The 24,871-nt window shown below is 40.4% G+C and overlaps 1 protein-coding gene across 1 annotated transcript in view; it reads left to right on the top strand.

The window, feature by feature from the left end:
* NEK11 (NIMA related kinase 11) overlaps positions 1–24,871 on the top strand; it is a 106,996-nt gene that overhangs the window by 55,034 nt on the left and 27,091 nt on the right. The window contains 2 exon segments of the mRNA XM_029213749.1: positions 15,874–15,936; positions 16,900–17,026. Coding sequence (XP_029069582.1) covers positions 15,874–15,936; positions 16,900–17,026 — 190 coding nt within the window.

Here is a 24,871-nt window from a genome sequence, read left to right as displayed (position 1 = left end):
GAAAGAAAGAAAGAAAGAAAGAAAGAAAGAAAGAAAGAAAGAAAGAAAGAAGGAAAGAAAGAAAAGTAAAATAAAATTAAGTTATTTAAAAAATAATTATTAAGAAAAAAAATTAAAAAAACAAAAAACCTGACAGATAGAACCCTAGGACAAATGATGGAAGCAAAGCTATGCAGACAAAAATCTCACACAGAAGCATACACATACACACTCATAAAAAGAGGAAAGGGGAAAAAATCATAAATCTTGCTCTCAAATTCCACCTCCTCAATTTAGGATGATTCGTTGTCTTTTCATGTATTCCACAGATGCAGGGTACATCAAGTTGATTGTGGAGCTTTAATCCACTGCTTCTGAGGCTGCTGGGAGAGATTTCCCTTTCTCTTCTTTGTTCTCACAGCTCCCAGGGGCTCAGCTTTGGATTTGGCCCCGCCTCTGCGTGTAGGTCGCCAGAGGGCGTCTGTTCTTCACTCAGACAGGACGGTGTTAAAGGAGCCGCTGATTCGGGGGCTCTGGCTCACTCAGGCCGCGGGGGAGGGAGGGGCACGGAGTGTGGGGCGTGCCTGTGACGGCAGAGGCCGGCGTGACATTGCACCAGCCTGAGGCGCGCCGTGCGTTCTCTCGGGGAATTTATCCCTGGATCCTGGGACCCTGGCAGTGGCGGGCTGCACCGGCTCCCCAGAAGGGGGCTGTGGATAGTGACCTGTGCTCGCACACAGGCTTCTTGGTGGCAGCAGCAGCAGCCTTAGCGTCTCATGCCTGTCTCTGGGGTACGCACTGTTAGCCGCGGCTCGCGCCCATATCTGGAGCTCCTTTAAGCAGCGCTCTTAATCCCCTCTCCTCGCGCACCAGGAAACAAAGAGGGAAGGAAAAGTCTCTTACCTCGTTAGCAGGTCCAGACTTTCCCCCGGACTCCCTCCCAGCTAGCCGTGGTGCACTAACCCCTTCAGGCTGTGTTCACGCCGCCAGTCCTCTCCCTGCGCTCTGACCGAAGCCCGAGCCTCAGCTCCCAGCACCCCCCGACCCGGCGGGTGAGCAGACAAGCCTCTCGGGCTGGTGAGTGCCGGTCAGCACCGATCCTCTTTGCGGAAATCTCTCTGCTTTGCCCTCTGCACCCCTGTGGATGCGCTCTTCTCCGCGGCTCCGAAGCTGCCCCTCTCCGCCACCCACAGTCTCCACCTGCGAAGGGTCTTCCTAGTGTGTGGAAACCTTTCCTCCTTCACAGCTCCCTGCCATGGGTGCAGGTCCTGTCCCTATCCTTTTGTCTCTGTTTATTCTTTTTTCTTTTGTCCTACCCAGGTACGTGGGGAGCTTCTTGCCTTTTGGGAGGTATGAGGTCTTCTGCCAGCGTTCAGTAGATGTTCTGTAGGAGTTGTTCCACGTGTAGACGTGTTTCTGGTGTATCTGTGGGGAGGAAGGTGATCTCCGTGTCTTACTCTTCTGCCATCTTCCCCTCCACCTCTCCTGTGTCTTTTAAACTGGATGTAAGTGCTTCTATTGATGACTTTAAAAACACGGATTAATTTTTAAAATCAAATACTTTTAGGTTTTAAAACATTTTAATGTCAATTAAAGATGGAGTTCAGACACTGTATTTGAGTTGCTCTTCATTTCTTCAAGGTCTTGGTGTTTCAAAGTCAATCTGATGTTGGCTAACTTGGATGGCAGGAGGCAAGACCATTAATCCATCAAATGGCACGTTTTGGGTTACAGATTTTTGAAACCTTAGAAGTTAACATCAAGGCTTTTATTGAAACTTTTGAGGGGTGATATTAGTAAAGGAAAGCATTTTCTGTCAGCAGTATAGATTTAGGGCAATATTAATATTGGTTCAAATTAAAGTCAATACCATTTTCATTAGAGTTGCCTTAGCAATAAATGTCATTATTAAATATTTCTCAAAGTCAAGGAAACAGAATGAGCCTACAGATATTGTAATAAGAACTTCTTAAACCAAGGTGTGACATTTCATCCAAAACGTTTTTTGCTTTTATGATGGGTTGGCAAAAGAAATAAATGCTTTTCATATTGCTGAATTAAAATCAGACTGCTTCACAAAAAATTGTTGCTTTTATATGAAATTTGTTGTGTCTTAATTTGTGAGTGACTTGACTACCTTAATTAAATCCTACGAAAATCTACAGAGTGTTTATTAAAGAACAAAGTAAATACAGAACAAATAGTTTTTCTTGCAGACAAACATGCAGAATGAAAACTGCAGGGGGAGTAACTTGAGAAGGATAAGACCCAGCTCTCCAATTAATTTGATCTTTTGGCATTCTGTCCTCTTGTCAATAGAACATGTCCCTTGCTTAACGCTAAGAACTAGTACATTTCTTCTTCTTATGGTTCTACCTGAGAAGGGGGTGTTTGTGTACCCTCTTTTGACATTTCACTTTGAGGCCTAGTATTGAAGGCCCTGTTCCTTTTTTTCCGCCAATAGTCTAAGTATATATTTCTTTAGTCACAGGAAATGTGCACACACTTAACATCAATGCAGGAAACAGATAAGCAACCTCTACTCACTACTTGAGGGGGGAGCATAAGGAGGTGATAGTCAGACTAACAATGAATGTCACCCAGGGAGTGTGCCCGTCTATGGCAAGACGACTCACAGGGAACGTAATTCTGCTCACTCACAAGGAAAATAATACCGAAGCTGATACAAATGCGGGTAGGAATTTGTATTTCTTTAACTAATATAGTTTTAAAATGACCGTAGGAAATGAAAAGCAGCATCGAGGTTTGGAGACAAATTCCTGAAAGAAATGTTATTTGAACGTACAGACAAATTTCTCCAAATTTCAGTATTACTGAGGCAGACAATTATGTCACAAAGGCCATTTTCATAGGGGTGACTGTACTTATGTATGACCTTCCTGAAGTAGAAAACATTGGGTTGAAGCTGTCAGCTTCATTGATATTTCTTTAAGGCAAGCTTTTCTTCTTCTTTTTTTTTCTTTTCATTTCTTTCTTCCCTCCCTCTTCCTTCCTTCCTCCCTCCCTTCTGGCCTTCCTTCCTTCCTTCCAACCTTCCTTCCTCCCTCCCTCTCTACCTCCTTCCCCCTTTCCTTTTTACCTTCCTTCCTTCCTTCCTTCCTTCCTTCTTTTTCTCCCTCCTTCATGCTTTCTTGGCTTTCTTCCTGTCACTTCTTATCTCAAGCTATTCAGGAACGGGATGGCAACGTGTAGATAATTATCTTTTTGCCACTGAAGTTCTTTTATCATATTCTGAGAATGTAAATGGGATATTGAAAAGAGATCTTGTTTTTTTATTAAAATTTTTTTTCTTTTTTGTGTGAGAGTCCTCTTGGGTAGAAAAGGAAATCTGGGTTTGGAAAAATACACACATTTACAGCTCATCTTTCATCTGAAGAACTTTTCAATGTCTACTTCATAGGATGCTATAATAATCTGATGTCAAAATATGTTCTGTGCAACTTCTAGAAACATTATGACACTACAACTTGTATGATCCAACAGAATTTTGATAAAATCTAGGATTAAAAAGAGAGGCTATAAAGTCAGGTTTGGAGAATGAGAAGGGAATGCAGGTCTTTTTGACAAGGAGTCAAATATTCCATTCATTCCTTAAACTTTGATTGCCTTGGCCCAGAAAATCCAGCCAGATATCGAGTTTGAGTGAGGGTGCGAGTTGTTTAATAAGCCACTTTTGACTCGTCATGCCCTGTGCAGAAGGAGAGAAAATGCTAGGCAAATATTTGTACATTGCACTGAAGGGAAATAAAAATGCATTACATATGAGTTAGTCAGTTTAACTGATGTTGTTCAATTAGAAGTTATTTTTCTTTGATTGTTTTATTGCCGATGAATGCTTTTCCTTTGCATTCTAATGATGATGACTCTGTCAGGAATAGTCTGAGTAGCTTAATGTTTGGCTCTGTTGCTCCTTATGGATGGAGCAAGTACCTCTTCTCTTTGTGGGCCTGGTGGTTGGCATCCTCCAAAGACCAAACACAGTCGCATTTAACCCATCCTTTTCTTCAGTGGAAAGCTTTTTGAATTGTCTCTAATTTTTCAGTGTTTTAAGGTAAAAGGGATAAGGTATAGCAGTTCTCTGAGAGGATTTAACATTTTGTGTCTTCATTTCTATGGTAGTTTACATACATTAATATCAGCATAATCAGAAAGAGTCTTGTATGAGACACTGCCAGGCAATTTTAGGTGTTTGTCATTTGTGATCTGGATTAGTTGTTGGCACCAAGTGTTATTCCTTAACTGAACAGCAGTGAGTAGTAGGACAGAGACTGCTAATGCTTAAATGATGTGTGTGGGCCCCACAGCAATCAGCAGGTGCTGTATTCCGGAGAGCTGCTGTAGTTAAATAGAGAAGAGGAGAGACAGGCCATCTCCAGGACGCAAGAGTCAGGGCTGGACAAACTGAAAAGAATCGATACTCCAGCACCAGCACCATATGCACAATGTAAGCACCAAAACATCACCACTTGATACTAAATTAACTTCACTAATTTGAATTTTATTGGCTTTGTGGTTTTAATTTGTATACATGTTAGAGTTCTATAGTTATATAAAACTCTAAGCATAAGGAGAATTATTCCTAGTTTTATGCAAGTACCTATAAATATGTAATGTAATATAATAAAGACAATTTTTAGGTAGAATTTAGGTAATGTAATAAAAGTTAAGGCCCTTTAGAAGGATTTTGTTCTTGCGTGGTGCCAAGGATAAACACCGCCGGACAATAGTTAAAGCACTGAAAACAGAGTTTCCTCAGTAACCACTGACAGGAGGCGAAAGAGCTGAGCTCCACTGTGCTGTGTGCAAAGTAATTGGGCGAATTTAAAAAAAAAGAAAAAAGTGTTTACAAAAATCCTTCAAAGAGAGGATTTAAATTTGTTTTGAATCCTTCAGCATTCTAAGAAAGTCATTAAATAGGGCTAAATGTTTCGGTATTTGTGGATCTGTGGATCTGAAATACCACCCTTTGTGATTCAGGTAACAAATGATGATGCTTCTTTCATTATGTTATATATATTTTTTAAAATTATTTTTTATTATTTTTTTTTCGGCACGCAGGCCTCCCACCAATGCGGCCCCTCCTGCCGCGGAGCACAGGCTCCAGACGCGCAGGCTCAGCGGCCATGGCCCATGGGCCCAGCCGCTCCGCAGCATGCGGGATCCCCCCGGACCAGGGCACGAACCCACGTCCCCTGCATCGGTAGGCGGACTCCCAACCACTGCACCACCAGGGAAGCCCCTGTTATTATTTTTAAAATAAATGTATTTATTTATTTTGGCTGCGTTGGGTCTTCCCAAGTGGTCTTTCTCTAGTTTGTGGCGAGTGGGGGCTCCTCTTCATTGCGGTGTGGGGGCTTCTCATTGCAGTGGCTTCTCATTGTGGAGCACAGGCTCTAGGCACACAGGCTTCAGTAGTTGTGGCAGGCGTGCTTCAGTAGTTGTGTCACGTGGGCTCAGTAGTTGTGGCTCACGGGCTCTAGAGCACAGGTTCAGTAGTTGTGGTACACAGGCTTAGTTGCTCCGTGGCATGTGGGATCTTCCTGGACCAGGGCTTGAACCTGTGTCCCCTGCATTGGCAGGCAGGTTCTTCACAACTGCGCCACCAGGGAAGTCTCTCATTATGTTACTGTAATCAATTATTGTAAAGTTTTTCTCTATAGATGGAGAAATTTCAATTTTATATTTAAGTTCATTCATTCATTTATTAAATAGCGTTAAGTTAAAATAAAGCCTAACCTCGAAGAGCTGTTAGTAAACTAGCAGAGATAAAACATGTCCCCCAATAACTGTAAACCGTATAGCGTGATGGACATACAGAGTTCATGGTCTCTACTGCATGTGACTTATGGCCTTGGGCGATCTGCTTAAACTTTCTGAGCCTTTGTTTCCTCATCTATAAAATAGGGATCATAATGGGACTCTCCTTGCTTACTTTATAGAGCTGTGGGGAATATGCTTTAAGATATTACACACTTAGAAAGTTTGCAAACTGTCAAGCCCTGTGTAAGTGTTATCGTTTGTGGTTGTAATTCAATATAGAATGAGGACCTAGCCACCAGAAAGGGTTAAAAATCTCTGACAATAAGGAGTATTGGCAAGGAGGTGGAGCTATTGGAATTCTCTTACATTGCTGTTAGGGTGTGAATTAGTATAACCACTTGGGAAAAATGTTTGGTAGTATTGATACCTCCAAATACAAACATTTAAATACCTTATGACCCAGTAATTCTATTTGTGAGGTGAAATATGAGTACCTGTATCCAACAAAAGACATGTACAAAAATGACCATAGAAGCCTTATTTGTAATAGCCAAAACACAGAAAAGTGTCTATTTACAGTACAATTGTTAAATAAATTATGGTATAGTCTTACAGTGGGGTACTCTGCAATAAAAATTAACACATGATTGCGCTTCCCTGGTGGCGCAGTGGTTGAGAGTCCGCCTGCCGATGCAGGGGACACAGGTTCGTGCCCCGGTCCGGGAAGATCCCACATGCCGCGGAGCGGCTGGGCCCGTGAGCCATGGCCGCTGATCCTGCGCGTCCGGAGCCTGTGCTCTGCAACGGGAGAGGCCACAGCAATGAGAGGCCCGCGTACCGAAAAAAAAAAAAAAACCCACATGATTGATATGCACAATCTGATGAATCTCAGAGATGTGATGTTGGGTGAGAGAAAACAGACACAAAAGAGTGGGTACTATATGGCTCCGTTTGTATGACGTTCAAAAACAGGCAAAACCAATGTCGGGTGAATCAGAATAGAGGTTACGTTTGGAAGGGAATTTCAACTGGAAGGGGAACAAAGAAACCTCCTGGGATGCTGGAAATGTTCTACATCTTGATCTGGGTGGAGGATTACAAGTGTGATGTGTATGTAAAAGTTCATCAAGCCTAAGATTCATATACTTTAATGTAAATTATACTCTTAATTTAAAACAGGTGATGAGAGTGCCAAGAAAAGTGCTATAGGACAGCAGTCCCCAACCTTTTTGGTACCAGGGACCGGTTTTGTGGAAGACAGTTTTTCCACGGACCAGGGGTGTGTGGGGGTGTGTGGGGATGGTTCAGGCTGTAATGTGAGCGATGGGGAGTGCAGATGAATCTTCCCTCGCTTGCCTGCCGCTCACCTCCTGCTGTGCAGCCCAGTTCCTAACAGGTCACAGGCTGGTACTGGTCCGTGGCCGGGGGATTGGGGATCCCTGCTATAGGAGCTCAGAAGAGGGAATAATGCTTTTACTTGGGAGAATCAATGAAGGCTTCTTGGAAGGAGTGATATTTGAACCATGGTGCATTTTGAATATGGTAGAAGATGGGCCAGAACTTTCCAGGCTTAGGGAACAGAGTGAGCAAAGTCACAGAGCTGGGAAAACATGGTACTTTTAGGGTAAATGATGAGTGGTCCCATCAGAAAGGCTCTTGGAGTACATGAATGGAGCTGTGAGTCAAGGTAGATCAGATTGTAGATATGATCAAAGTAGATCAGATTGTAGAGGGCTTTGTTTTGTAGCATAGACATTGATACCACAGAAGCCTTCTGAATGGAGCTGTAGTGTGACCAGACCTTTGGGAGGATTAGATGATAAATTATAGAGGGGAGAGAGGGGGACTTGGGTTATCAACCTGGAAACTTTATAAAATCCATGCCTGAGGTTGTAAGACCTGAGCCAAGGTGACAGCACTGGGCAGCATGGAAGGGTGAGAGTGAACTCGACAAGCTGAAATGACCAAACTTGACATTAAGCAGATTGTGAGATGTGCTAGGAGAAGGTCAAAGATGAACCTGTTCATCACCTGAGGGTGAGCAAGAAGTTGGAAAGACAGGTTTGAAGCAGTAGTGCTGCGTTTAATTACGAATATGCTGAGTGGAATATGGAGAGAAAGAGATACAGAAGGAGGAAAAGAAGGAGATGGAGGAGGAGGAGACAGAGGGAGGGAAAGCAGAGGAAGGGGAAGGGCAAGGAGAAGGAGAAGAAAACATTAGAAGTGAGGGCCTAGATCTTGGGGAAACAGAAAGAATTGTCATTGTGCATGTGATGGTTAATTTTATGTCAATCTGAGTGGTCCATGAGTTGTTCTTTTAGCATATGGCATGGACACATAAATAATAATGTATAAAGCTAAGAGTATTCACAGTTCACTCAAAACTACCTTGAGACTGTAGCACTAAAACTCCTTCCTTATGCTGTGTTAACACAAAACCCCAACCTCAGTGACTTAGGACAGTCATTTCTTGCTTTGGCTGCAGATCAGCTGCGAGTCTTCCCGTCCCACTGCCTACTCTGAAGGAGCAGCTCTTGTCTGGGACATGCTTTCTTCTGGAAGAGGGAAAAGCAAGAGAGTTAGGGGAAACACTCAATGGTTCTTAAAGATTCTGCTCAGACATGACAGTTGCCTGGTCTGTTTGCATGCCATTGACCCAAGCAAGTCACGTGACCAAGCCCAGTGGAGGTGCCTCTTCCTCCCAAGGCAGACACCTGCTGCCAGGCACAAGAGGTGCAAATATTTGGGAACAAGAATACAGCCTACCACAGTGCTTCCCTCAGCTTTCTACTTAAATCTGTCAAACTATAACCAATAAAATAGATCTGTCTATGAAGGATTATTCCAGCCTTTTCCTCTTATGGTCTAGAGCAGGGGTCCCCAATCCCTGGGCCATGGACCTGTACTTGTCTGTGGACTGTTAGGAACCGGGCCACACAGCAGGAGGTGAGTAGCGGGTGAGCAAGCAAAGCTTCATCTGCTGCTCCCCATCGCTCCCCATTGCTCGCATTACTGCCAGAACCATTACCCCTCTCATCCATGGAAACACTGTCTTCCACGAAACCGGTCCCTGGTGCCAAAAAGGTTGGGGACCGCTGGTCTAGAGTATATATTCAAATGCATTTTGAAAATTACATAGACTGCTTACAAATGAGTTAGGAAATTACTTTGGAATAAAGAAGAAGATGGATTTGGCTCTTCTGTTGCAAATTTCCTTGCAAAGTTTTTTAGTGCATGTGGTGGTTAATTTTATGGGTCAATTTGAGTGGGCCATGAGTTGCCCAGATTAAATATTGCTTCTGGGTGTGTCTGTGAGGGTGTTTACAGATGGGATTGTAACAGGGAAGAGCCAATTTTGACTCCATGTTGGATCTGTTTCTTTGACTTCAGCCTTTGCTTTTTGTTGCTTTTGTTACTGTAATCACACATAATGGCCTGCCTCAGGAACCCTACCCACATGTGAATGGCTGCAAGAAAGCAGAAATTACACATCCCCTTCCTGAGGCTGGCCATTCCAGGAGATGTTTTGCAAGGCTGTTGGCCCTTTTTACTCTCCCTCTCTATTCTGCCTTTTTACTTTACTTCCCCCTCTAATTCTATAAAAGAAACTGGCATCCAGACCCCAATAAGATAGTGTTCTGGGAGGACCCTAGTCTGCCATCTTCTCAGTCTGCCGGCTTTCCGAATAAAGTCACTATTCCTTACCTCAATACCTCGTCTCCTGATTTATTGGCCTGTTGGCAGCGAGCAGAGTGAGCTTGGACTCCGTAACAGGATTAGAATTTGGATCGGTAGACTCTGTAGATTGCCCCCTCCAGTGTGGTAAGACACATCCATCCCTTGAAGGTCTGAAAAAAACAAAAGGCAGAGGAAGGAGGAATTTGCCCCCTTTTTCCTGCCTCACTGGGGAGCTGGGATGTCTCATCCCATCTTCTGCCCTTGGACTGAAGGACATAGATCATTGACTCACCTGGTCTCAGGCCTTCAGACTAGGACTGAATTATACCACCAGTTTTCCTGGGTCTTCAGCTTGCATACAGCAGATCTTGGGACTTCTCAGCCTCCATAATTTCTTGAGCCAGTTCCTTATAATAAATCTCCATTTGTATCTATATCCATATCTGTATCTTCTATTGGTTCTATTTCTCTGGAGAACCCTGACTAATACAGTGCAGCAGCAGAGGAGATAAAGAAGACCTTGGAAAAACTAAGAAGAATGAAGTTACAGAAGAAATGAAGATTTTGTTTACTCCTTTGGAGCTTTCCTGTACTTATTTTAATTTGGTTTATTTATACATTTGTAATATTCTAAAACTATGGCATATGGCATACACACTTATAAATAATGTTGTTAAAAGCTGAGAATTTTCACAGTTCACTGAAAGCTGTCTTGAGAATGTAGCTCTAAGACTCCTTCCTTCCCCCTGGGCCTGAACCTCTGGCAAGTAGACAGAGCTAAGTTTGTTAAAGCTGTTTGTGTCCAGAGGCTCATCACCAAGTCCCCCAAGCCTCCATAAACTGGGCCAGTATTTGAGTGACTTAGAGCCTTTCTTCTTTTTGGTCCAAATAATTAGCTAATCTTTGAAATGTCTCTGGATGCCACAGCAGAACTGGGCATGAGGGAACTTCTTAGGGGCAGAGAAAAGAAAAGTCTCCTCCTTTTTTGCCCCCAGTGCTAACACAGAAAACACAAAACAAAACAAACACACACCCCCAACTCACTTCTGTTGAAGGGGTTCTAGATTTTTTACAATGAAGCACAGAGCAGCTTCTCTGCAGGGATCTCATTTGCTGGTGTTCTTGGTGCTTTCACAGTGGAGGAGAGAACAGGGCTGGGGCACTTTCCCTAAGATGAGTGCCTTGTCACCTAGCAACCCACACCTTTCCCCAGTCACTTGGTGAGGTATTGTGTTAGAATGGCTAAACATTTCCCAAAAGGTGGTATGAGGAATTCATTTTTAACATAGTGAGGCTCCCAGGGAAAGGACCTACTAAATATGACAGGGGATGGAGGTGTGCTCCCCCAGGTCTGGAGATGGAAAAGCAGAGAGAAGTTCTGTCTGTGGTGTTGTGGGAGATTCCTGCTTTCTCCTGGCTCCCACTTCTTGGGATGTCCTGAGGTCACTTTTTCAAGGAGACACCACTCCAGTACCAGGTGTCGGAAACTCCTACTGTGTAGCTACATTTGAGAAGGACCTGTCCTCACTCCTGGCTTATAGCACAGAGGGCTTATCATGGTCCTGGGGTCCCAGGACACCAATGAGGAAGCCAGGCAGGAGCCGCCTCAGAGTCTAGGACGAAGGCCACATGGCAGAGACCAGCAACAAGAGCTGCCTGGGCTGTGCATCACCACGGAGCCATTGCTCATGCCAGCACCTTCGGCAGGAAGAGTCTGCAGGCCACCCTGAGACCCTGCCGGACAAATACAGACCTGTGGGGAGGGAGCTGAGATTTCAGAAACTATTCAGATAAGGGCTTAAGGGGAAATGAAGGTTAAACTGTCCATACTGTCTCCACAGTCCTACTCTGGTTCGGGGCCTGAGAAACACTTGCTGTGGCTGCCTCCACAGCCCTCACTCTGCTGTGGTCCTGGAGGGTGAGGGTCTGGACAATGGCCTGATGGGGAGTTGGAGGCAGGAACTCGACCATGGGTTTGACCACCACTGTCATCCATTCTTAATCAGGGCACTTAACTCTCTTGGGCATCATGAAAATAGAAATTATGGGGACATAGGTGGAGAGCTACTTGAGTTTTTTAGAAGAAAGATTTTATGTCAACTGTTTGCTAGTCACCTTGCTATTTCTTGGACTTGATTTCTAAATACTTCAAAGGAAAAAATATTAACAAAGCACATGAAAGGACTTTCTTTCTGGAACCCTTTTTGCTTACTGTAGCCACAAAGTCAAATTATACTTAAAAAATTTACCAGGTAGCTTGATATCTGGTCTGTTGCATACATTTTATTGTTCTATTACCACAGCACCAGCCAATTACTTCCCATAACTGCTTTCTAACATACTGTTTGCCTTGTTCTTAAAATACCTAGTGGTGATTTACTTATTTACATATTTATATATGTGGGGACTGTTAATGTATTATATCTATAACTCATCTTCTACTTGCCTAGTCTAAGTATCAATATTATTTTTCATTATTTGGACAGAATAATTTTCACTAACCATTATTCCAATTTCTAAATCTTTGTTTCTGCTGCATATTATCTGCTTTCAAACATATCTAATGAATTCTTAATTTTAATTATATTTGTTTCAATTCTAGAATTTCCATTCAGTTCTTTTAAAAAATTGTTTATAGAATCTAGTTTTCTCATTGTGTCATTTATTTCCTTGAACATATCATAGTTACTTTAAAATCCTTGTCCAATAATTCCAGTAGGTGGATCACATAAGGATTTATTTCTTTTTTATTTTTTTGTTTTTGTTTGTTTTGTTTTTGGTCATTTGGTCTTGTCTCTTGGCATGCCTGTAGTTTTTGAGTGAATGTTGGACAATATATGTAAAATAGTGTAGAGATGTTGGATGATATTATCTTCCTCTGGAGAGGATTTGATTTTTTTTGCTGGCTGGTAGTAGATGCAGATCACCTTGATCCATTTAGGACTGAGATAGTTTAAGGCTAGGTTTGTGAGGGCTGGTCTATTTCCAGTTTGCCTTTATTTCCAGTGTTCAGGGTTTTCAGCTGAAGGCTTTAGTTATTTACCAAGACCCCTCCTCAGCTTTGTGAATCTACTGAAAACTCTTAGTTTTTTACCTCTTAGCAGCTGCTTTCTCCTGAATGTCTTGCCCCTGAAAAGCATAGGATTCAGCAAATGCCTCAGGATAAAATCTATTCAGAATGTCAGACTTACTTCTCTTTTGTTCCCTTTTCTCTGGAAAATTTGCCCCTCGAGTCCTGGTTGCCTTTTGTATCTCTGAACTACAGATTTTGTTTTCCATCCCCAGTGAAACTGCTGCAAGCTCTGGGCCATGACACTCTGCTTCTGCCAAATGCCTGAGACGAAAACACAGTGGGAAGTGCTTGCTCATCTCAGTGCATCTCTTTTCTTTTAGGTTTTGGCCCCTCAAGTGCTGCCTGCCTTTGTTCACCTTGACTGATCTCTGATATCTTCAAAGAGCTATTAAAAAAATTTACCCAAATTTTACGTTGTTTAAATTTTGTAGTAGTCTCGATACAACTGTGGAAGGTGGGAGATTTAGTGTGATATAAGCTTACTTCGTCATAGTTGGAAGCTGAGGTCTTAATCTTGAGTTTTTTATTTCAGTGGTCACATTTTCCCCTGAGATATTCTATTTGGTTGTTTCTCAAATCAGCATCATCTTTTTTTTTGATAATATTCTGTTTCTATCTCGTGTTTTCTATTCCTTATTATTTTAATCATTTGAAATATACTTATTTTATAGTTTATATCCTATTAAGTTATTTGAAATTCTCAGGGGTTTATTTATTTATTTTATTGGAGTAAAATTGCTTTACAATGTTGTGTTAGTTTCTGCTGCACAACGAAGTGAATCAGCTATATGTATACCTATATCCCCTCCCTCTTGGACCTCCCTCCCACCCTCCACCCCCCATGCCACCCATCTAGGGCGTCACAGAGCACCGAGCTGAGCTCCCTGTGCTCTACAGCAGGTTCCCCCTAACTATCTATTTGACATAAATACACTAAATACATGGTAGTGTATTTATGTCAAACCTAATCTCCCAATTCATCCCACCCTCCCCTTCCCCCCTTTGTCCACATGTTCATTCTCTACGTCTACGTCTCTATTCCTGTCCTACAAATAGGTTCCTCTATATCATTTTCTAGATTCCACATATATATGATATTTATTTTTCTCTTTCTGGCTTACTTCACTCTGTATGACAGACTCTAGGTCCATCCACATCTCTACAAATGACCCAATTTCGTTCCTTTTATGGCTGAGTAATTCCACATCCATACAGCTACTGCATATTTGAATTCCATATCCACATCCTCTTTATCCATTCACCTATTGTTGGACATTAAGTTGTTTCCATGTCCTGGCTATTGTAAATAGTGCTGCAATGAACATTGGGGTACATGACTCTTTTTGAATTATGGTTTTCTCAGGGTATATCCCCAGTAGTGGGATTTCTGGGTCATATGGTAGTTCTATTTTTAGTTTTTTAAGGAACCTCCATACTGTTCTCCATACTGGCTGTATCAATTTACGTTCCCACCAACAGTGCAAAAGGGTTCCTGTTTCTCCACACCCTCTCCAGCATTTACTGTTTGTAGAGATTTTGTTGATGGCTATTCTGACCAGTGTGAGGTGATACCTCGTAGTTTTGATTTGCATTTCTCTAATAATCAGTGATGTTGAGCAGCTTTTCATGTGCCTCTTGGCCATCTGTATGTCTTCTTTGGTAAAATGTCTAGTTAGGTCTTCTGCCCATTTTTTAATTAGGTTGTTTGTTCTTTTGATATTGAGCTCCATGAGCTGTTTGTATATTTTGGAGATTAATCCTTTGTCCATTGCTTCATTTGCAAATATTCTCTCCCATTCTGAGAGTTGTCTTTTCATCTTGTTTATGGTTTCCCTTGCTCTGCAAAAGCTTTTAAGTTTAACTAGTCCCATTTGTTTATTTTTGTTTCCATTACTCTAGGAGGTGGGTCAAAAAAGATCTTGCTGTGGTTTATGTCAAAGTGTGTTTTCCTCTCAGAGTTTTATAGTGTTCCGTCTTATATTTAGGTCTTTAATCCATTTGGAGTTTATTTTTGTGTATGGAGTTAGGTAGTGTTCTAATTTCATTCTTTTACATGTAGCTGTCTAGTTTTACCAGCACCACTTATTGAAGAGGCTGTCTTTTCTCCACTGTATGTTCTTGCTTCCTTTGTCATAAATTAGGTGACCATATGTGTGTGGGTTTATCTCTGGGCTTTCTATCCTGTACCATTGATCTATATTTCTGTTTTTGGGCCAGTACCATACTGTCTTGATTAGCTTTGAAGTATAGTTTTATTATATATTATCTGCTGATTCAATTTGCATTTGCTTCTGCCAGATGCCTCAAGAGGGTATTAACAGCTGAGAACCAATTTGTATGTTAATTTCTTGGTTTGGGATGTCTTAAGCCATACAGCTACTGCATATTTGAATTCCAAATGTAAGTGAGCAGAGAGACATGGTTGCAAAATATGAAGGGAGAGATTTTTTTTCTCCATTTTGTTTACTTGTGAGTGAATGTTTCTTGGGTCGTATTTTCACTTAAGATATGGACTGCATATAGGATTCTGACTTTAGGTGTTTATACTAGTTCCAACTTTCCACATTACATGGCCTCAAGGTCTTGGCTGCTGTGAGTTCTGAGTTCCTCGGGCTGCTGAGACATCAGCACCTATTGCTCCCTCTGATTTTCAGTTTTCTTTTTGTATAATCCCAAAGGATTTGCCTCATTTTCTTGGGGGTTCAGTTGTGTTATATGTGAAGAGACTTACATACTTTATTCAACATTTCTGGGTGTTTTTTTAGGCAAAGGTTTTCAAGTTGTCTGATTTTTCATAATTTCAGAAATGAAAGTCTTAACTGACATTATTTACATTGCTGGGTTACAGTAAAACTTAAGTGTTATCTATTATTAAATATCATCATCAACATTATTTCCACATATATATAAAATGTGAACATTTGGAGTATAATATATATATTATATTATAAATATAAAGATATATATGCATGTAATAGATTATATATAGTATATAATAGATTATAAAGCTTTGTGATAACTCCTCTGTGAACTGGGTGTATGGTTACTGGATATAGTACAATGTAGATCATGCTACTAAAACACAATAAAATCTGGCCTATTGAAATAGTTGGAAGTACATCACCCTTCTCTCAACTACATGTTTCTCTGTCTTTAAAACCTTTGTTTTAAAACTCTGATTTTCTCAGTGAAATTAGAAAATGTTGTGGCTTTGAAGCTTTTAAACATTTAAAGATATATCTCTGGGAGTGTATATTTATGTGTGAATCACTTCACATTCACTCATATATATCATTTATATTTGGATTTTAAAATTTTATATTTGCATGAAATTGTATATCCTTTTTTTCCTTTTGTAGGAGGGTACTTCCATCGAGACTTGAAATCAAATAATATATTTCTGAAAAATAATCTACTTAAAATTGGTAAGATTTTAAGAATATGTATTCTATGAGAGAGTATATTCTAGATGTTATTAATATATCAAATTGGAGTATAAAGTACCTAAAAGTGTTAGAATAATCATTGATTTATTCAAACTTACTAAAATTTTGTTCTTGATTGGTTGTGCCCAAGAACAAAAAACCCAATTATTTTCTTTCTGATTATCTGATATAAACTGAGGTATAAAACATTTGCTACATATTAGATTCAACAAATATCTTTTGAGTTCCTATTCCATGCCATGCTCTAACCATTAATAAATGATTAGACTTGTTTTACTAGTTTGATTACTACAGTTTTCCCACTCCCCTACTTATTTTATCACAAGCAATTAACAGTTATCACAGATAATTAAAATGTTGATGTAGTTAGTTCTCCTTTAGAACTGTACCTACACTCACAACAGTTACTGGATTGTTTGATCTTATGTAGGTGTTCTTAGAGGGGGAATCATAAAAGCATGCAACTAATTAGACAAGTATACTGAAGCTGATAGATTCAAATTTTTATAGTCATGTTCTTGAAAAGTCTCAGGTTTTTTGTTTGAAATTTCTTTATTGTAAATGAAGAACAAACTCTCCCCCCGACCCAGATAAAATTGCAAGTCATAATATTCAGTGCTTCCAGAATCATTCTGTTTGTTGTTATTCAGACTTGAAATAGCTTTTTGTTTCAAGTTACTGATTTTCCATAATTCCAGGAAATAAAGTTTTAGCTTACATAATTCACTTTCCTGTCTTCAAAGTCTTCTTTCCCCTATAAGGCTTTTATTTTTAAAGCTATTCACCAGTATTGTATAATTTAAAATGTGTGACTTTTCTTTCCCTTTAAAATGGTATGAATCATTGCATATTAAAATTGTCAAATTCGACAGTTGTTAATTTCTAGTACAGTACTGATTTTTGTGATTTAAAGTATTCATAAAAGATAATTATTATTTCAAGGGGATTTTGGAGTTTCTCGACTCTTAATGGGATCCTGTGATCTAGCCACCACTTTTACTGGAACTCCCCATTATATGAGCCCAGAGGCTCTGAAACACAAAGGCTATGACACAAAGTCGGATATCTGGTGAGTGGGCATGGGCTGGTCCAGGCTCCTTATTCATTTGCTACCCTGAGAGACGGTGCATTTTGTTTTTAGGCTCATTTACTTACTACGTCCACTCACTTTATCCTTTTTAAATATTAGTTATTCTGTAAGCAGTGTAAAAGAAGGTCTTTTGGATTAGAAACCTGATATATTCCATTAAGTTGATTTCTAAAATTCTCTTTATTCATAGGTTAAATGCTTGGTTTGGATTTTTTCTTCTTGAACCACGAAGGAAAGTTCCTAATGTATCATAAACATTAAATTTTGATATGTTTCTGCTAGTCTATTACATAAAGCATTTGTAATTCTAAACACTGTGCTTTATTTTTTTTTAAGGTTAACTTCCACCTCTGTGGGGAATATATAGCTTACCTTTATTTTTTGTCTTCTTGTTGCTTTTAAGAGTTTTTACTAAAGATATTAGCTTTAAGGATCAACTTAAATTAAAAAAAATTCTGGGTTTTCGGTGATAGATACATTTGAGATTTCTCAGCTTCTTTGAGCTCTTTTCCAAAGGAATTTCTGCTTCCTCATTGGGGAATCAGTTTAAATCTCAGTGCAAAAAGCCATGTGGAAAATTGTATTCTGTTGATAGCAATAGATCCTAATTGGGGAAATTTTCCTTTCCTTTGAAGGAGAATCTTACATAATTTTCAACTTGTTAAGGGTTGAAAGGACAATTTAGCTGAGAACTTGTTAATTAAGTAAATAATTATTGTATGCAAATCAACTTAAGTAGTTCTGAGCTTTCAAAGATGAGCAGTGTGAAATATTGTGTCTGCTTCATTGTTCTAAAGAAGATAAAGTAGAAAATTACTTTTTCTCTGGTTAGGGAAAAATAAGCACAGCAGGGGTTATGCCTTGGGATTTTCAACAAGGTCATTACTCCTGTTCTTGCTCTGGTCCCTCCCAAGTGGGAGAGAACACTGTCACGATTAGGTCTGGCTGGGGCAGATCCCTATCCATCCTGCGCCTTCAATCACTCTTGGGATTATACATTTCTAGGTTCTTCAGTGGTTTTTTTCATTGTTAACTAGTTTCTTCTCTGGTGGTCTTTTCCAATTCACCTATCATCTTTTCTCAATCACGACGTTCCCTGATTCCCTCCAAAAACAAAAACAAAAACCATACAAAACCCTCAAGGTATGTTCAGATGAATGAGTTTCTTTAAACTTCGCTTCATTGAACATCTACTATTTGCCCATGGCTGTTCAATAGCCCTTAGCGTATAAAATCAAAAGTGATAGGATCCCTGACCCTCAGGAAAAATCTTCTTCCTCTTTTTGGTGTACCTTTCTCCAGTTAGAGAAAAACTAGTCTTGGGCTTTGGATTGAATTTGAGGTAACATACCTAAATATCTCTTCACACTTATTTTTATTATTATTATGGACATTTAAAAATAGATTTAAATATAAAATTTCTTCATGATTAAGTTTACATGGTATCTCAGGAAGAAGTTACATCATGTCATTTGAATGAAGAGTAAATTAATTTTATGAAGCTCATCATTTAAGTCTTTGGAATTATGTATAGCAAGAAAGCTGACTCCTTTTGACAGGTGTCTATATTTGCTTGCCAAATCGGATGGACGTCACCTAGAAAACCAAGGCAAAGGAGCCCACAGAGAGGAGGGCATAGAGTCTTTTGTTTCAGTTGTGTCTGTCTTACTTCTTTAAAAAAAAAACCTAAAACTGTTCCTAGTATTGCATGAAGAGTCATAGGAATATCAAACAGTATTGCTATAATGTTTTAGGCTTACAAAAATGATATGGGACTCAGGCAAAACTTTAAAAAGCCTACATCTCCCAAATATAGAAATGCAGGAGAATTTTTATATATTTTTGCAAGCATTAGGTCAGCTCTCCTTGCAGAGATTACCAACTACTCAGAAAGTTCTAGGCAAGGATTTATCATCATCATGACCCCAAATAACCACCTTATTATGAATTTAGTAATTACCTTGGTTGTATCCAAATGAAAATGGGCTTATCTGGTAATGAAATGTCTACTGTTGAACCTAAAGTGGAAAGAATAACAGAGAAATATAAATTATAGTGGCAGATATATAAGTGTAGTGAGTCATCTTTCGGAGACACTCTTAGAAAATTTAGATTGAATGGGGTTGAGAATTTTTCCACTGAATCTCAGCGTGTAACATCTGTTTACTGTGGAATATTGTTTTAGGATTGGAAACACTTATGAATAATTGACAGGTGTTTTGCTTTAGCATTAATGGCTGTACATATTTATTTATAATGCTTAAAGAAGAAGAATTGTTATAATACTAACTATATTTTCATCTGTTAATACTCGCCCATATGTAACTTTGTCCTCCTTCTTCAACCTGCTTAAAACTTTTGGGATTCATTTATTTACAGCAATCAAGTACAGGAAGTCCATTTCTTAAAACTGGGTTGGGTTCTAAAAGTTTATAAACAATTAGTTGGAAAGTTAGGATAATTAGGTTCACTGAGGACAATACTTTGAACATGGCTGATTTGTATAAGCTATTGCTGAACATCTTTTTCCCCCCACAGGAAAAATATAATATATGAGTTGGGTTCCTAGACTAGTTCTTTAAGTTGGTTTAAACTATGAATAGTTAGAACTTATTATTCTTGTAGGAGAAACAAATAAAGGACAATGACAATATTATTGGAATAATGGTACTGTAAGGAGAAAGGAAACAGACTATTCATTGTTGGCCTTATTTGTCATGTTGTGAGAGGTCACCAGATGGCCATACATTCTTTGGGTGATTTAAGTGGAGTTAAAGGTGGTGGGGAAAGTATAATGGGATGCTCTCAAAGTTTTGTTCACGGGTCTGGTATGGTAGTTGGCTGGGTAGGGGACACTGGAGGAGTCTAGTTCACACCCAGTATTGGAGTCAGGGTGTAGTGACCTTGGACAGAAATGTTAGACAAGGCTTAGCTTCAGGTGGAAGAAAACAAAGAGGAACCAGCACCTGCCTGGTCTGCCAGGACTAAGAAAGTATCCTCACAGAAGAGCATTCCCAGGGTTGACAGGGTAAGGGGGTAGAGTGGAAAACAAGCTTGTTTTCTGGTGAAGGATTTAGGCAAAGGGAGAAACAGGCCAACCTGACAGCAGGTTCTGTAGCTAATGTGGGACCTCGAGTAGCTGGCAGCCAGCAGCCCCATCAGCTGTCTCTCGGGGAAGCAAGCTCTCACCTGCCCATGTTCTGGGCATTTCCTGTGTGGGTTCAGAGCAAGCTGTTGGACAGCTTCAACTTCCTGGGGAGTGAGACTTCTTGGGGAGTGAGCACTGGCATCATTATTTTCACTCAGCAGAAGCTGAGGTAGGGAAACACTTAAGTCAGCGGCAGTAAATTTGAGTATTAATATATTTTTCCAATGATGAGCATGAAATGATTGATACAAACTCTGCAGATAATGTTAGTCTGGCCTGGTGGATTTTTAAAAGGGCATAATACAACAGCAGCAAAAGAACCAGGAATAGCTACCCTCTGTGGAGCGCTTACTCCGTGATTGACATTTAATGTGCTAAATTCTTCATGTACCTATCTAAGTTTATTTGTTACTCCAAAAAAAAAATCACACTGTGTATAATTTTATAACCTGTTTCTTTTTCATTTAGCAAAATAGAACATTGCTCTGTAGCAACAAAATATATATACATTCATCTAAATGTTTGCATAGTATTCTATTCCTGGACACAATAGTTTATTCAACCAAGACCTTAATGTTTTCTCTGAAGATTTTCTCTTTGTCTTTCAGCATTTTTACCTGATGTATGTAGGTGTGGATTTACATTTATCCTACCTGGGGTTAGTTGAGATTCTTGGACATGTAAATTAACATATTTCATCAAACTTGATCAGACTTGGGAGGCTTTCAGCCCTTCTTTTTTTGAGTATTTTTTTCTCCTCTTTTCCCTCTTTCCTATCTTTCTGGTCTTCCCACTGTGTGTACGCTGGTGTGTTTTCTGGTTTCCCACATGCTCTGATGCAATGATCATTTTTCTTCATTTTTCTCTCTGTTCTTCAGATTGCATATCTGTCAGTCTCTCTTCAAGTTCACTGATTCTTTCTTCTGCTAGTTAAAATCTACTGTTGAGCCCCTCTGGGGAATTTTTTGTTTTAGTTATTGTACTTTTCAACTCCAGAATTTCTACTTGATTTTTAAAATAATTTCTCTCTGTTTACTGATATTCTCCATTTGATGTGACATTTTATCATACTTTACTTCTTTAAATAGTTTCCTTTAGTTCATTGAACATATTTAAAATGACTGCTTGGAAATCCTTTTCTGTTAAATCTGACATCTGAGCTCTCTCAGTTAGTTTATGTTGCCTGCTGTTTTTCCCCACGTATGGATCATTCTTTCCTGTTTCTTTGCATGTCTCATAATTGGTGAAATTATTTTAGGTGATATATTGGAGCAACTCTGGACACTTACTCTCCCCACTCCCCCACCTTTCTGGGGCTTGTTATTATTTGCTTGTTTATTCACCTAGTGAATAAACCCCTTTAATCTGGGTAAGGCTGTGATTATGGCAAAATTATTACTATGTGCCTTCTGAGTCTAGGTAATAAAAGGTTGACAACGATTCTGTCTGATTCCCTTGAGATCCTTGCTCTTGGAATTCAACTATGGTGTTGTGAGGAAGTCTGTGTAGCACACTGGGAGTACAGTGTGAAAGGAATCGAGACCCCTGGGCTTTAGCCCTGGCTGAGCTTCTGCATAATGGCCAACACCAATCAGCCAATCATGTGAGTGACTTGGAAATGGATCTTCCAGCCTCAACTGAGGTTGCCCAGCAAATGCCATGGGGAGAAGATTCAAGGCCTCCTTGTCAATTTCTGAGAGAATAGATTCATGAGCAAAATTATTGACTATTGTTGTTTTAAGGCACTAAGCTTTGAGGTGCTTTATTATTTATAGTGGTGAGTAGAACTGGGCTTTGTCAGGAGGACAATAAGCAGAGTTGAGACACAGCCTGTAGTCTGGATCTCCATTATGACAAGCTGGCACTGTTCATTTTCTTTATCTTAAGAAGTTCAAGAAATGGCTGGAGAGGAGGCCACACTGCTTGTGCCAGGAAAGCAGTCTGGTACTCTCCTTGCAGGTGCATTTGATGGATGGATCCCAAGAACCTGGGCCTCAGTTGAGAGATGGACCAGCAGCTTTTCCATGTGCCTCAGACTCTCCCTCCACTCCTCCTGGCTTCCCTTCTCCCGCTCATTCCAGCCCTGGACCACCTTCTGGCTCCAGCACCATCTCTCCATCACTCACATAACTCAGCAGCATGTGGCAGCCAGCTCAGACCAGCTCGCAAGGCTCTGCTATCCACATCTCTTCTCAACCCCACAGAAATCAATAAATGCTACAAATCAGGGTGTACCTTTCCACCCAGAAAGCCAGTTTACCTCTTGCCTGTGGGTTGTTCGCAGAAAGAAAGAAACATCAAGACGTATAAGTTCTTCACAAACATAGAGAATGGACATGTGAACCTGGGGGGGAAGGGGAGGGTGGGACGAACTGGGGGATTAGGTTTGACATATATACACTACCATGTGTAAAATAGATAGCTAGTGGAAACCTGCTGTAGAGCACCAGGGATCTCACCTCGGTGCTCTGTGATGACCTAGATGGGTGGGATGGGGTGGGGGAGGTCCAAGAGGGAGGGGATATATGTATACATATAGCTGATTCACTTCACTGTACAGCAGAAACTAACACAACATTGTAAAGAAATTATACTCCAATTAAAAAAAAAAAGACGTGTAAGTTCTGGTCTTTGTCCTCAAAAGATTGGCAGACATAAACAAATTGCCATATGTTGTTATAGTGCAATACAAGGAGTGTGTACGTGTCTCTGGTGTATAAAGGAGTGAGTGATTCACTGCTAGGGTGAGGGTGCAGAGCATCAGCTACAGTCTCAGAGTGTGGATAATGCTGCTTAGCATGGGAAAGGATGGAGAAAAGTTTGACAAAATGCCTTTCAGGAAGAAAGATCCAGTGCCCATGACTGAAGGTAGGGGATGCTCACTGTGGGGGGAGGGGTGGACTGTGCAGGGAAAAAGGCTGGCCCAAAGAGCCATTTCCCCTCAGCCTTCTCCCTCACAATGGGCCTCAAATGTATGTGTTCGCAGTTATATCCAAATGAGTTTATATATGTTAAAGGTGTTAATCTAGTAAATGTAAAATTTTCATAATATATCATAATTTTTGAAACTCTGTTTTGGTATTTTTTCATTTTAGAAAATATACTGAGAATTTGAAAGTAGTTGCAAGTGACCTGGGCCTTCTCTGACTCCTGAAAGCCCCTGGGAGCACTGTAATGACATGGAAGTGTAGTAATGCTCCGTGTCCTCCGACTAGCTGAGGACAAAGTGTGTGTGTGTGTGTGTGGCAGAGCAGGTGTGGCAATAAATACACGAGGCTGAGGAGGCAGTCAGTGTTCAAGTGGTGAATGACCCATGGAGCCATGCAAAGGAGCTTGGACTTTACCTTCTGTGGGATGAGAAGCTGCTGATAGCTGTTAAACAAGGGGATGGTATATAAGTCAGCTTGGCTGAAATAACAAAGAGCTCCAAAAATCTCAGGTACTTATAAAATGTGTTTCATTTTCACGTTACATGAGGACTGCAGGTTACCTGAGCCTCTGTTCCAGGTTGCAAGTCTGCTCTGCTCCTGCTCCCGTGCCCCAGGTCCAGGACTCAGGCTGTGTCCTGGTCTGGAATGAGCCTGCCTAGTGCTAAGACAGAGAACAGGGGCTGTGCTATATCTGCACCTGCATGTGAAGCTTCCCCTTCATATCTCACACCAGAGACTGGGGAGGTCATGTGGCCAACCCCAATATCAACAAGGAAGGAAGCCCACCAACCAGGAGAAGGAAGGGGAAGGGGTATTTGCAAAGAGTAGGCAATCTACCAGGAGAGACTGTCTTATAGTGATACCAAACTCTGCGACAGAAAACAGACGGGAATGGGGAGAAGTCTGGTGGAGAAAAATGGGAGAAAGGCAGGCGTTCTGTTAATTTGGGGTATTCTGCTACTTCTGAGGCTCTGTCCATCTTAAAAGAGCCTCCGGAGACTATCAAAGGTGATGAAAGCTGTTCACTCAAAGTGTAAAGTATCTTTAAAAAAAAATTTTATTGGACTATAGTTGATTTACAATGTTGTGTTAGTTTCAGGTGTACAGCAAAGTGAATCAGCTATATATATATATATATATATATATATGTATATATATATATATATACATATATATATATACTCTTTTTTAGATTACTTTTTCCATATAGGCCATTACAGAGTATTAAGTAGAGTTCCCTGTGCTATACAGCAGGTTCTTATTATCTATTTTATATATAGTAGTATATGTCAATCCCAATCTCCCAATTTATCCCTCCCCCCACTTACCCTCTGGTAACCATAAATTTGTTTTCTATATCTGAAACTCTGTTTCTTTGTAAATAAGTTCATTTGTACATTTTTTTTTAGATTCCAAAGTGTGAAGTCTCTTATGCCACATGAGCAACGCATGCTGTTGCCACATCCAGCCTCTGTTCAGTGGGGGGCTGAGTTAGTAACAGTTGGTGGTGGAAAGATGCTTTCATCATTGTTGCGAACCCGCTTCTCGACCCAGCTTTGAACACTGTCCATGTTTATTTCCCAGACTTTATGGTTTGTATGGAGTCTATGACCATGTCCCCAAGGATAGCTAAAGATGCAAAAAATCTTTCCCTTTTATTTACCCTCTGCCCCCTTGTGATCTTCCTTTCCTTCTCTCTACCCCTGCTGTTGGTCTTGTCCTCAGTTCTTCTGTGGCCAGACGCTT

Source organism: Monodon monoceros, unplaced genomic scaffold, assembly GCF_005190385.1.
Source record: "Monodon monoceros isolate NGI ecotype Baffin Bay Population unplaced genomic scaffold, NGI_Narwhal_1 Super_Scaffold_11, whole genome shotgun sequence".
Classification (NCBI taxonomy): Eukaryota; Metazoa; Chordata; class Mammalia; order Artiodactyla; family Monodontidae; genus Monodon; species Monodon monoceros.
Note: the sequence above shows the minus strand (reverse complement) of the source record. Positions and strands in the feature narration are given on the sequence as shown.